Source organism: Notolepis coatsorum (assembly GCF_963971535.1).
Source record: "Notolepis coatsorum genome assembly, chromosome: 3".
NCBI lineage: Eukaryota > Metazoa > Chordata > Actinopteri > Aulopiformes > Paralepididae > Notolepis > Notolepis coatsorum.
In genome coordinates this window covers 45237603-45252809 of record NC_140167.1, presented here as the reverse complement: position 1 = coordinate 45252809, position 15207 = coordinate 45237603, and the positions used below count along the sequence as shown (strand labels likewise).

General features: G+C 41.4%; 1 protein-coding gene across 1 annotated transcript in view; it reads right to left on the bottom strand.

Moving 5' to 3' along the window:
- orc3 (origin recognition complex, subunit 3) overlaps positions 1–15207 on the bottom strand; it is a 63004-nt gene that overhangs the window by 30051 nt on the left and 17746 nt on the right. The window contains exons 7-17 of the mRNA XM_084309628.1: positions 14987–15126; positions 13084–13243; positions 12723–12836; positions 8978–9111; positions 6561–6624; positions 4802–4918; positions 4525–4604; positions 2810–2943; positions 2294–2385; positions 2077–2174; positions 1299–1440 (exon numbers count right to left, since the gene is read on the bottom strand). Of these exons, the coding sequence (XP_084165754.1) occupies positions 1299–1440; positions 2077–2174; positions 2294–2385; positions 2810–2943; positions 4525–4604; positions 4802–4918; positions 6561–6624; positions 8978–9111; positions 12723–12836; positions 13084–13243; positions 14987–15126 (1275 nt within the window). The remainder of the gene's footprint in view (positions 1–1298; positions 1441–2076; positions 2175–2293; positions 2386–2809; positions 2944–4524; positions 4605–4801; positions 4919–6560; positions 6625–8977; positions 9112–12722; positions 12837–13083; positions 13244–14986; positions 15127–15207) is intronic.

Here is a 15207-nt window from a genome sequence, read left to right as displayed (position 1 = left end):
AGTGATGTTCCTGTGCGCCCTCACCTAGGCAACAATCATGAAAATAGCACAGAGCACCAACGGCTACGCTTCAACGTTGTCTGAACACGACATTACCAAACAGGCACAGGTGGAAAGAATAGAGCCCATAGTCTTTAAAAAAAAAGTAATAACATTCTAAATGCATCCCTACAGCAGTCATTCATTCAATCTTTATTTAATCTCAAAAGATTGTTGAGAGCAAGCTCTCATTTGCGATGACCGAGAATAGCACATAACAATATAGAAACAGAAAGGTCAATCAATTAAACAATTTAAATGAAGTAAAACAACTACAGACTGAGGTGAAATGGTTGGCTATTATATATTTAAACTGACCGGTGGATACTAAAGTATTGACAACATCAATTAAAACAACTAGACTGAGGATAAATGGTTGGCTATTATATATTGTGACAGATCTCCTCCCCGCTCCCATGGATATGTGAAGGATGGGAGATACTTCTGCCACGGAAGGAGTAGTCAATTAGGTAGCCGATTAGTACTGATAGAACCCACCTGCGCATCATTAGTCCACCCACATCTCACATGCATACACCCATTCCCACACACTACATAACCACTAGGTTAGAGAGGAATGAGTTGAACGGAGTTGGAGTTGTGGTATTGAGAGAGAGAGAGAGATTGTGTATTCGGAGTTGTGAAGGTGAGAGGTAGTAATAGGAGAGGTAAAGGCGAGTACCGGTAGGTGTTATTTGTATACTGGACCCTGGACTGGCTGAGAAACCCCCTTGTGTACGGACCCTGGACCGGACGACTACCCTGAGTATTGAACAGTCCCTTTTTCTGTCGGCGAGCCTGTTTTGTATTTTTGACCATCGGACTGTCTATGACCATTCTCTTGCCTAGCAAACTGGATTTTTGCCTTAATTCAATAAATATTCTTATCGATTGATATTGCTCTTGTGTGGACCTTTGAATTTGTTTGCATTTGAACCGTGGCGAGTCTGGTTCCCACCAGGCTTGTCACAATATTTAAACTGACCAGTGGATACTAAAGTATTGATAACATCAATTAAAACAACTACAGACCGAGGAGAAATGGTTGGCTATTATATATTTAAACTGACCGGTGGATACTAAAGCAAAATACAAAAAAACAAACAGTTCAGAGGCAGCAAACCATGCTTTCCTGTTGCTCCTCCATGGCAAGCATAAACACCAGTAAAGCAGACATGGTACAGTGTACATATTTCCATATGTCTTCCCTCCCTGTTGCCAACAGGGGCACCTTTAAGCGACTAGCAGCTCCGAGTTACCTGGAGGTAGTGGTGTGGGCTGCTGAGCGCGGTCTGGATGGAGGTGCGTGGCGTGGCGTTGAGGTGGCGTCTCAGGACGGAGGAGGAGCTGTAGTATAACGCCTCGTTCAGCGGCTGAGACTCTGGAGGAGACAGGTGACTCCTGGGAAGGACGGACACATTTGTCAGCTTCATTGCTTCAACTATTTAGACAAAATCTTGTTTAGCGTGTTATCATGTGGTTAGCCCTTGCCTGACATGCCAGACCCCTGGAACGGACACAAGCTAGCTCCCCATTGGGTCTGAACGCGGCACACTGAGAAATAAACGAATAACTTGCAAAAATGGTCGTCAATAAAGTCAATTTGTGTCTCGTCTCTCAGGCCACAATGAATTCCTGGCGCTGTGATAACATTTAAGTACAAAAAAAAGAAAGGTTTCTCCATTCATCTGTGTGTTAACAAGGCGACAGTCTGTCAGTGTGCACTCAATACAGCAGCGTTTATATTAAGGTTTAGAATAGCCTACATGCAGTAGAGGGGGCCACAGAGGGGGGCACATAAATAGTACTTTTTTTGTTATCAGTGTCAGGGATTCATTGCAGCATGAGACAAGACACCAACACATCATGACAAATCAAATTCATGACCATTTGTCGGCAAGCCATTTGTTTTATTTCTCAAGGTGCCACTTTCAGACTCAATGGAGAGCTAGCTTGTTGCGTATGTTCCAGGGGTCTGGCGTGTCGGGCTAGGTTAGCCTCATTACGACCAGGGAGCATAACAGAGGGTGGCCTCACCTTACTAGACCGTCAATAAACTCTAGGGCTTCATTCCGTAGAATCTCAAACAGGCTCATTTTCTTCGATCTCCGAGACTCCTTCATCTCCAGAAGTGTCTATATACACGCACACACAACAATTCAGTCAATATATGTTATATATCATATCAGTGAGACCAAGAGCCTCACTGCTCAGACGACACACTCCATTATTGCCATGATTTACGTGAAGATACCTTCTGTAGTTGGAACAGATCAGTTTTCTTGTGGAGATCTTTCCCCGGAGAAGTGAGGTCTTCCTTGTTGACAGCGCTGTCACTAGAAGCAGCTGGAGGCAAGAGACAGGAGCATGAGGTTAAGAATATATATATTATATTGTAAACTCCTTTCGCTCAAGGTTAGTTAGAAAGTGAACGGGTGAAGAGCATGTTTCAAGATAGTGAATGTGTCCCACTGGGTCAACATCTAGGAGGAACAGGGAGAAATCCTTCAGGCGATGTGTCCACTGATAACTGGTCATGTCATTTCAGCACATTTCAGCAGAAAAGCTGCACTATTCTGCGTTCCCATCAGCGCCAAGAGCGTAGAGCACTAGAAGTTGAAATGGCCAATGTGGCTTTGTAGACTGCCGTTCATTTTCTGCGTAAATCGTCTTCATCATTAGAGCTTCAACCGAAACCGAACATCTACCATCAGCCATTCCCAATGGGAATCCTTCCCTGGCCAAGGGAGATATTAGGCTTACTACTTACTGTCCAGCTGTTTGAATTTAGCCAGGAGCTCCTCCATTTGACCGTGTGCGGCACTCATCTTCTTCGTCTTACCACACTTCAGGATGTCGGCACAGCTCTGCAGCGTTGCGATCAGCTCATCTCTAGCCAGCAGCCTGGTGGGAAACCACACAATGTTGTCACATAAGAGATCAAAAGATAGTATAGCATCTACCTACCTATGCTAAACGTACAGAACAACTACAATGTAGTTCCTTATGAGATCAAGTAACCATTTCGAGTCATTTGGATTTATTACTGATTGTGCACTCTTGTTAATTACTTGACACACCTGTTTGAGATGTAGTTTACATGCAAGGGTGGAAAGTAACTAATTGCATTTACTGTTACATTAATGGAGTAGTTTTGTTTGCGTAATAGGGAGGTGTAGTGGTTACGTCATTGTTGTTTCCGGCCGGTCCACCTAGCTTGGAATTGCAATGTATTTCCAATGGACACATTTCTAAAATCGTCTAGTTTAAAACAAATAAAGCATGAACATTGGCATGGGGTACCTTTCTGTGTGTATTCATCCACAATCTATAGCTCAATAGCCGATAATACATTTTCCCAATGATAAATCCCTAAATTCCCCGTGCGGGAAACTAAAGTGACGGTAGACTACACCTCCCTATTGTTGAGTTTTTTTAAATAATTAATTTTACTTAAAGTATATATCTTTCATAGTATCTAGTATTGTAATTAGTTACATCTTAAAATAGCATTAAAATGTAATTGGCTTTCCATAAGCTTTGTGCCAGTCTGTAAATTGCAGCGAGTCAAAGCAGTCAATTAGCAATGAGGAACAATGTGGTGCTAAATCAGTGTAAAGAGGTGGAGATGGACAAGCCAGAGAGCAACACAGCAGAGCTAAATCCTATAGAGTTCTCATGAACTCTGATGAAGCTGAATATAGATTCTAGGAAATTATGTGATTCCTTGGCCACATCATAGAGAATCAAGGGACCACTCCAGCTTCAAGTAGGTGGGCTACTCAAATATATGAGCTAACATTAGCTAAAAAGCTCTCATCCATCTCAGTGACGTGTGCATTAGCCCGGTTGTCTCGCTAGCTCACTGAACTATAATAATGAGCCTGTTTGCTAATTTACCAGATAGTAAGCTTGGAACATTATTGAATAACTGGGCTTGGCATTTCAATTTTGAACCCTTTTCAAATAAATGTCAGCGTCAAATCGAAAAGTAGAATATAACCTGGTGTATTTTAGGAAAAAAGGTAATGTACCAACAATGCTTCATGGAGCATAAACAATAATATACGTTTACAACACAGTTGCAGATTCAAGCATTCCATGCTCTCCATGGCAAGGCATGGTGCATACGTGTCCATTACGCACCTCCTTTTCATGTGGGCTCTCTACTAGTCTGTCTCTTATTCGGTTGTCAACAAGAATTTTTACTTCAGCTATCACACGCTTGCAATCAACTTAACCACATGCAATATATTTTTCATGCCGACATTATATTGATGCCAAGTATCAACATTCTATTTTGCTCAACCATCCCATATTGCTGCAATAGAAATCGCAGTGGAGGTGAACAGACTGAAAACATGTCCTTATTTAAATAGATTGCAGTTGAAAAGAAAAGATAATAAATCAGAATATATCGCAATATTACAATATTGTGAATTGTAGGCAGAGAAACTGCTGTGCCGGTTATTTGTCCAGTCGTACCTGAGTAGCTGCTGGGCCGACAGGTACTCCTCACTCTCCCACACGTTCTTCTCCAGGCACAGAACATGGAGCTCCCTGACCTGTCCACAGAGAACAAGACCCAGATAAGTTATTATTACCATAGTAACTATGGCTTGTCAGAGGCAGGCTCAAACTATTTACACATAACTGTTGTGTGGAGGTAATCTAATGACAATGATGGTGTACGTGGTGTAACGTTAGTTCATTCATAACCCCCCCCCCCCCCCCCGCTAGATAGTCTACAGTAGGTCCTTGCCTGTTTCCCGAGAGGGTACTTGGGCAGAGAGGAGGTCAGGATGTGGAGACATCGGAGGATGGGGTAGAAGTTCTTGTGGTACTTGCGAAGGTCCTTCACCAACCTCTGACACACATCCTAAAAAAGGACAAAAGCACAGACAAGAGACTAGCCTTGTCAATATAACGAATCAAGCCTCAATGTATAAAAGAAGAACTAAACACATGGGGCGGGATCCACAAATAATGGATTGCACGCAGGGCCGGACTGGGGAAATAATTCATACCGGGAGATATAGCGCGAAATATAGCCCCAATCAGGCCACGTTTTAAGCGGGGGGTCTGGGGGTCCCCCACCAGGAATTTTTTTGTTACAAAGACTTAATTTCCTGCATTCTGGTGAATTTTAGTGCATGTGAATCACAAACTAATGAGCCAACAATTGCTTAGTACAATGTACTGTTATGGACCTCAAATAAAACTGTTGTGGCACTAGCAATGCTACTCTCTCCACCTTCAAAAAGAAAAAAGCAAGAGCACAACATATATTTCTATTTACTATTATAATACAGTTAACCACTCTCTCCTGTAAGGGCCTTTTTTCTTTGTTTTATACCTCTCTCCTCCACCCTTTCTCTTTCTTCCACTGTCCATCTTGACATCAACGTTAATTTACTTTCGCTCTCTGATCTCTCCCGAGTCCCTCATTACCTGGCTCACTGCCTGGCTGTTATTCTGCATCTGAGTGCCGTCTGCCATTCCATTCGCCGCCTCCGCTGTCAATCAGTTGTATCGCCTGGTCCCGCCTCCACCAATCACAAGTGGCAGCACGGGTCCATTGTGTGTGTGTGTCCGCGTGAGGGAGAGAGTCAGATAGTTCTCCAACTCTGTCGCAGACAGTGAAATCCTGGTTGTTCCCCCACCCACCTAGGTTATCTAACTATCGCGCCGCGCCGCCGCCACAACTAGAAACAATGGCCTGGCAAAAAAAAAAAAAAAATGTTTAATATATATATATTTTTTTTAAATCTGTGCAGGCCAGGCCACCGGGAAAACTCCCGGTGCTCCCGATGGCCAGTCCGGGCCTGATTGCACGGTGCTAACTGCGCGGTGATTGATTGAAGATTTTACAGATTGCAGAATGGGTACAATATAGTACGGCTCAATACACACAATTGTTAAGGGGATGCAGACCAGAGAAAGACTTTTGTCTTGTTTACATCAGGGTATCCCATTTTCAATTCATAATTAATTGTAAGTAAGGGTGCAATTAGCACCGTGCAATCCATTCTTTGTGGATCCCGCCCATGGTCTTTTTGCTGCCCTAGTGGTCGACACGTTCACCCTGCCGCACACTCAGCCCCGCCCTATTGGTGATGTCAGTTTCAAGACATCGATAGTACCCGCCATCTCTATGGTACCTCCAAGAGCTGCTCTGACATCACAGACCGGGGCGGGGCAGAGTGTGCAGCATGGTGAAAATATCAACCACTAGGGCAGCAAAAAGACCATGTGCTCAGTTACCCTTTAAAGTCCGGTCTTGAATGTGCACTCAACATAGATAGATCTGATTGGACAGGGATGACTGAAAATATTTATCAGCCAAGTTTATTGAGGAAGGCACTGGCAATAAGAGCTGGAGTTGGTCCCCGGACGCTGGACTACGGCTGCCCACCGCTCCCAAATGGCTGGGATGGGTTAATGCAGTGTATACATTCCTATGTAAAAGTACTTGGCAAATAAGAGGTTCTTATTATTCCTATAGTGATAAGTCATTGTACCTTCACATGCTCATCGTCAGTCAGCAGATTCACCTGCTCCTGAAGCTCCTGCTTCTCTACATACCTGGAGACAAATGGACACAAAGTCTTGTTTCGCTGATGATCAGTCACTGCCGAGGATACTAGCACTGAAATACCTGGCTTGAATGGAAAACAACTAATTTCCAGGAAGGTGAAGGAGATGACAGCGCTACTGGTCCCTGGCTGTGTGTGTACCGCTACACTAGCTACATAATAGCCGGGCAAATTAACACGAGTGTGAGATGAATTTAAGATCCCTCTGGCAATGGTATGGACAAAATATCATAATGTGATTATTTGAGCAGGTATTTTGTAGTTACAATATAACTTGATTTTTAAGGTCTAGTGTTAAAGGAACACGCCAACTTTTTGGGAACTTAGCTTATTTGCCATCTACCCTGGAGTTAGACAAGCAGATACATATCCTTGTATTCTTTGTGCATGCATTAGGCTTAGGGATCAGCCGCACCGTTAGCCTAGCTTAGCGTCATTCATTGGAAGTAGGTGTGCCAGTGTACGAAATATACTCCAAATACAACTGCAAAAACGTTCCTGTAAACATGTTGTGACCCGTGTATTTACCACATAAAAAAAAAATAAAAATAAAACGGATTCTTTTTTTGCCAAACCACTGCTGCCTGGGCGCAGTGATTTCATCACCTCAAAAGCCCCATTTTCAAAGAGCAACAGGGCTTTTGAGGTGATGAAATCACTGCGCCCAGGTAGCAGTGGTTCGACAAAAATTGTTCAGAGTATATATCTGCTTAGAAAATGTCTAATTATGGGCAGCTGAAACGCAGGAGATGCTGGTATCGAGCCCAGCTCTCGGCGTTGCTACCGGCTTGACCGGCCGTCATACTAACACAATTGGCAGTGTTAGAGGGTGGGAAAGCCGGTGGGTGGGGATTGGACGTTGTGGACAGCGACTCCTACAGGTCGGTTGGGTGACGCCTGTACAGCAGAAACAGGAAGTATCAGGGGCAGCGTGAGCCTCGCCACAGAGTTCGAGCTGTCTGGTGAAAAGATGCGACAGGCTGCCTCCTCGTGTACCGGAAGGGACACGTGATGCAAGGCTTCCATCCTCACTACAGCCGACCAGTGGGAGGCATAGTCTAGCATCGTTCAAGACAGGGGAGGGAAGAATTGGAATCACGAAATTGGGATGGAAGACAAATTGAAAAATAGGAGAAAAAGTGGATAAAAAAAAGAAAATGTCTAATTATTATAAAACATTTTATTTCTCCACGTGGTAAATACACAGGTCACAACATGTTTACAGGAAAGTTGTTGTTTTATTTGGAGTGTATTTCGTGACTGTTGGGAACTAGGCTACACTGGCACACCTACTTCCAGTGAATGATGCTAAGCTAGGCTAACGGTGCGGCTGTTCCCTAAGGCTAATGCATGCACAGAAGAAAAGGGTATGTATCCGCTTGTCTAACTCCAGGGTAGATGGCAAATAAGCTAATAAAAGTTGGCGTGTTCCTTTAAGTTTAGAATCTACATTTACTTTTTATGTCATGCAAACCTTTTCAGACATTTACCTGCTATGTGGCATTACACCATCTCATATTGGATTGTCCAGTGACGACCAATGTCTTTGTATTACTATTACCATGCCCATACCTGTACCCCCCCCCCCCCCCATGCTCCCTGAATTTCCCCAAGGGGATCAATAAAGGAATATATTATCTTATCTTATCTCCATTGCTGCTGCTATCTTTTTCCCCCCTTTCTTTTTCCGTTTTTCTCCCATCCCAATGTTAGTTGTTATGCCAATTCCCAATCCCCTACCTGGTCGTTGCGTGCTCTGCCCCCTACCGTCGGTCTGGGAGGGCGGAGACTATTACATGCTTCCTCCGACACATGTGTAGCCAATCCCCACTTCTTTTCACCTGGCAGCGCGGACTCTCACTGGGGGAGTCACAGTGTAACGTGTGGAGGACACTACCTCCCCCAGGATCCGACCTCGCTGTGCAGGCGCCCCGACAGATCTGTAGGAGTCGCTGTTTTACAACGACCAGGACCCACCCTCGCCGGGTTTTCCCACCCTCTAACACTGCCAATTGTGTTAGTATGGACGGTCGGCCAACCCGGAAGCACCACAGCTGGATTCGATCCCACTGTCTCTGTGGTGGTGGGCAGAGGCTTAGACCGCTGCGCCACCCGGCCGCCCTTCCTGGACCTTTTACATCTACATTTTAAAATGTTTTACTGTATATTTTAAAACGTATATATACATATTTCAGAATGTATATCCTCTACTGTATTTTTATTCTTAATTGTGATTTTTTACTACCTAAATGTGAGCGATCTGTAGTGCTGAATTTCCCCCGGGGTCAATAAAGTACTTCTATTCTATTGTGCGGGTGAGAGGAAACTAAATCCTGCGTTACCTCCTGAAGGAGGGCAGCTGCCGGACCCTCTCCAGCTCCCGGTGGCTGAGCTGTGTGGCGTGAGCCAGAGCCTCGTCCTTCTTGCAGCACAGGACACTCAGGGGCTGGCAGTGGAAGTGCTCTAGCAGAGCCAGCTGGAGACATAAGACTAGTTACTAGTGCTGCTCCCTCTTGGTCCCTTACATGACTTGACGTGACTGGACTAATGCAGTGCTATTCTAGCGCAGTCTGTTACTGATTTGCACACACACACTACACCCACACAGTGCTCGTTAACCCTTTCACTGCCACACTACCAAATTGTTAACCCTTTCACTACCACACTACAGACGGTTAACCATTTTAACAAGGTTGTCCGGCTGCAAGCTCAGCACAAATGAATGGAAGCAAATACAGACCACTAGCCTTATCCTAGCTTAAAACTCCAGTAGGTGTTTTTGGCCAACGGCTAGGCTAGCTGGTCCATATCTGCTTCCATTCATTTGTGCTGAGCTAGGCTAGCTTGCAGCCGGATAGCCTTCTACTGAACGCACAGTAACAATAAAGCAGATTCTGATTGACAAATGTAGTCTTCAATAAGCGCTATATGTAAAGACATCCCTCTGCATCATTGCATTCCTCTCCAGAAGGTCAATAATACGTGAACAATTATTTCACAGGTGTAGCAGATCGAGTCAATTAATAGACAACCCTATGACTGTTAAAGAGGACTTTACGAATGTATCTAGTCGACGCCTCGACGGGATACACACAAACATCCATGAACATCCATATTTAATCTATTTATTATTAAAAGATTTGCACTACATCTCTACCGAATAGTTTGTATTTTGCTTGCATTTTGTACTTTAGTTTTGTATAGTGTTTGGTCTTTATTGTTTTACTGTATGAAGCACAATCTCAGGAGGCTCATACAGAACCAAGCATTTCACTGTAATGTACATGTACCTTATGTGCAGTGGCGTTTTGATATGTAAAATGTTGGTGGGGCAATGATTTTTTCGGGCCTGGCAAAAGGTGTGGGGTGAAAGCTGACGTTTTAGTGTAAGAAAACACCTTATTTATTGCATTCTGATGATTTCTTTTGCACTTTGTGATGGATTAAATTAACTGCTATTATAGAGCTCAACGCCACACCAAAGCACACATAAGACAACTTTTTAGGGATTCTATGACAACATTAGGTAACACTTTATAATAACACTCAGTTATAAGACATTTATAAGGTATTTGTAGATAATGAACTAATCATGAACAAATCATTTATATACATTTGTAAATTATTATTAAATCATTTATAATTATATTTGTATAACATTTACAAATTAGTTCTACATTATTTATAACTCATTATCAACATTGTTTGTACTTGATTTGTTCATCATTAAATGTTGTTTAAAAATGTTTACACATTTGTAGATGCTTTGAAAAATAGATATGAAAAAACGACTATACTGTACCTCCATTTATTTGTTCATGTTCAACAAATGATTTGTTAAGACATTCATAAAACATCTATAAATCATTTGCAGATGCTATTGTGTGCCCTAATCTGAAGTGAAGCCTATTCATCATTAACAAATGTCTAATAGTTAATTATTTGTTTACTTTTTCATCACCCGTTACAAATATTGTCGACAGCTTACGGATACACCCTTCTTTGTGACATCAAACAGTGACAGAATTAGGAGGACTATAGATAAATGCAATTTTATTAACATATAAAATACATGTGCATGACATATAGTGTAACATGGGTGGGCACTAGGACCCAGGAGTACCCTGGCCAGAGTGTAGACGGAAGTCTCACGCGAGTGAGACTTGACTTCATGTTTGTTGCCGTCTGTTTGAATGGAATGGAAGCATGATATATTAGCAGAGCCAAGTTATTCGTGCTGCCCCACGCTTTTATTAAGGTATGAGCAGGCTAAACACCTTTTTTGTACACACAAGGGTAATAATTATTTGTATTTTCAGGCTCTATAGGCACCTATACAGCCTGAAAATACAAATAATTATTACCCTTGTGTGTCGTGTCATCATCACGACACACATTAGGAACAAACACATTTTCAAATGTAAAGTTAGCAGCGCCCACCACATCAAGTACGTCGTCTACACAACAAGAGTTGTAGGTCGGAAATGATGGAATAGATTTACCAACAAAAAAGGTGTTTAGCCTGCTCATATCTTAATAAAAGCGTGGGGCAGCACGAATAACTTGGCTCTGCTAATATATCGTGCTTCCATTCAAACAGACGGCAACAAACATGAAGTCAAGTCTCACTCGCGTGAGACTTCCATCTACACCCTGGCCAGGGTACTCCTGGGTCCTAGTGCCCACCCACGTTACACTATATGTCATGCACATGTATTTTATATGTTAATAAAATTGCATTTATCTATAGTCCTCCTAATTCTGTCACTGTTTGATGTCACAAAGAAGGGTGTATCCGAAAGCTGTCTACAACATTTGTAACAGGTGATGAAAAAATAAACAAATAATTAACTATTAGACATTTGTTAATGATGAATAGGCTTCACTTCAGATTAGGGCACACAATAGCATCTGCAAATGATTTATAGATGTTTTATGAATGTCTTAACAAATCATTTGTTGAATATGAACAAATAAATGGAGGTACAGTATAGTAGTTTATTTAAATTTTTCAAAGCATCTACAAATGTGTTACTACACATTAAACAACATTATTTAATGATGAACAAATCAAGTACAAACAATGTTGATAATGAGTTATAAATAATGTAGAACTAATTTGTAAATGTTATACAAATATAGTTATAAATGATTTAATAATAATTTACAAAATGTATATAAATGATTTGTTCATGATTAGTTAATTATCTACAAATACCTTATAAAGGTCTTATAACTGAGTGTTATTACAGCATTGCCAAAGCACGGACCAGGACCATAACATCAGGATGATAAAATATCACTCACAAAAGCTGTGGGCTCACTTGAAGAGAAAGGCAGCACTGGCTTTCGATGCTGGCCAATGCGCTAAGTTGCGGCTGTTCCATGGTATTGCGGGTAAATGTTTTTATCCTCTTTAAGGTGGAAAAGTTCCTTTCTGACTCGGATGTCGTCATAAGAGTTGTTATGATGATTTTCAGCAGACTGACGGTCTCAGTAAAAGCCTCTTCTAGGTTGTTCTCATAGATAGATGTTAACGGTTACCTTTGCAAGCTGTTTTGAGTTATAACAATATCCAGTGGCTTGGTGTGGACCCAGACGTTTGATTTAAAAGTTCTACTCCAAATTCAGGGTTTCAAACATTTGCGACACCCTGAGCATGCACACACTTGGATTTTCCCACATACAGTACACCCTGCATTGATTGAGAAAGGCTAGCCCCATTTGTGCTATTTTAGACCTAATGATCTGGAGAATGACGCAATCTGAAACAGCAAAGAAGAGAGATGACATGAACTAAAATACTAATAAAATGTATATGCAATTTAGTAAGACGCTATATCCATACATAATACATTTGAGCAAATAATGGGCAAATCTTTAAGAATTAATAACATTTGTCTGCAGTTCTTTTTGGTGACACTAGGTGTGGCTCTGCCCCTAATAACCAGTCACCACTGCTTATGTGTGACAAATAAAACAACTTGAACTTGAACAACAGGCACACAGATAAGAGACGATACAAAGTATTCAGGTGTGAAAATGGTAAAAGATGAGTGATGCGTATGAGAAGGCCGGTCCGCCTACCTGCAGGCCCTTGATGAAGTTTCTCACTGAGAAATCGTGGAAGAGGAAGATGCTCACCAGCACCTGCAGCACCTTGCCGCTGGGTTTGAAAGGGAACTGTGACGTCAGGATCAACTAGAGACAAAAGGCATAAAAACTCAGATCTCCCATTGACCGCACTGACACGGTGGCCATTTTGCTCGTATGTCATGCTCAGGTTGGGAATCCTTTCCAAGTGAAGGCAATCCGGTAATAACGAATACAGGATTGCTCATCCATTCCCGTGCGAATGTGGTCAACGCCTAACCTCAGATGAATATGAGTCAACAATTTTTTTTATTTTGACCTTGATATTTGCTCTCGACGTACGAGCGCAACCTACCTTGTCTATGACCGTGGCCAGGTGCTGCGTGCAGGACAGGGACTGGAAGAGCTCTATGCAGAGCATGGAGGACACGGAGTGGGGCAGCATGTGCTGGATGGTGCTGGGAGACGTGGCGATGCCAAAGATGAACATGAGGGGGAGCTGTTCGATGTAGCGGCTGAGCAACAGAAGAACAAAGAAGTGTGACTGTTTCTATAATATACGTAAACAAAGTAGAGAAAATACTAGAACACTGACTGACAGGTTTACCATCTTGTTATGCCTTTATGGTTTGAATATGTCACACAGCCATTACACAATAGATCCGCAAGCTCCAAATTCTCTCAGACATAGTCCCATTATAACAGAGTAATAGCATTGATTGTATTGATTTAGTCTTGCACTGTTGCACATAGCATATTATGACCTTTTTAATGTAGGCCTAATGGTGGATTCTTGAGCTAGATGTGCTCTGCCAATTACGAGATAAACAGAGTTATTGCATGTGCCCTACGCATTCTGTATTTAAGGCGAGACACTGCAGGTGAATAGTCAAATATACTTTTTTTTGTTGATTTTGAGATTGTTATATTTTGCTTCCTAAACATGTCTTCTATGAAACTAGTGACAATAAAACGTCAATAACACACATTTAGTTGTTTATTTTACTTCATTTTGCCTTATTGCACCCATAAATGTGCACATATTAAATGGGGAAGTGCCTCATTTGCATATATAAACATACATTTCAGAAAACTTGCAATATATTTTTTCTTAGTTTATATGTACATAACAAACTGGGAAAGTTTAATAGTGATATCTATTCAAATATTTGTTGCCTATTAGGGGGTACTACACTGTACTACACTGTTTGTAGCCTGTGTGTAGTTCTGTTCAGTTCAATAACATCATTATTATTATTATTCAGTTATCAGGCATGTGTTTAGGTTGTCTATTACTAATGGTTTGATTAGGTATTGTGTTTGTAAATATCTGTTTAAAAAAAAAAGTATGGCATTTTACAATACCGAACTTTGAAGGCGTTTTCCCAAAAATGAGAAGAGTTTTTCCTCATACTCTGAGCCAGAAATCTCCACTTCAGTAGCACTCACATACACCAAACCTTCCAGTTCTATTCATATCTATGTTCTGAAGGTATTTACAGAAGGGTTTGTTGATATCGCATTCATACCCTGATTTATATCACATTTTATTCCTAAAAACATGGCGAAATATGGAATTTTACCATAAAAATTTACTGAATGGAGTATTTTCTGATTTATGGAGTGATAAAAAGAGATATCCAAAATCCCCTCTGTAATAACCTTTGGCTCTAATATGTCAACAAAATGAAACTATAATTTTGAAAATGGCTTTATCCAATGTTCAGATTTCTGTCCTGGAATTATATGCAAATTAGTGCATATTTAAGTAGATCATGCCTCATTTGCATATTTAAACATACAATTTCAGAAAACTTGTAATACAAAAAAGTCTTGTCTTAATATAAGTAATCAACTGGGGAAGTTTCATTGTGATATCTATTACCGTAGTTAATTTTTTTACCCTATTCACCTGTAGTGTCTCCCCTTAAACAACATGTCTTTCATGTGGTAAATGTTATTTAACCTACAACTATTATTATTATGTTCTACTCTATTATTATTAATAATATTAATATTATTATTATAAAAAATCTTCCTGCCTGTCCCACCGCTCCCCCTCCTGCTATGACTTGAATCCCCAAGAGGATTTAATAAAGGAACACTTGGCTTGATGAAATTAATTAGCTTAGGTAATTTTGCACTAAAGCAGGCTGGTTTATAGGGTATAGAGGCATACGAATAAATATATAATCAACATTGAGCTATTGGCAGCGGGCTCCACTCCACCCAATTGCTCAACCCTAGTTCCTAGTTACCTGCAGATGATGATGAAGTCTTGGAGAACTCTTGGGTTGAAGGCCTCTAGATCTTTGATGATAACAACAATAGGAGGCTGCTGTTGCTCGTCTCTGACAGCAGAACTCCGCTTCTTACCTGGAGTACCTGTGGTGGATTTCTGAAATGGAAATTCATATTATACATCCGTTCTTCTATTGTCAGATATCTCTCTCACTCACACACACAGCAGCTAAGCTTT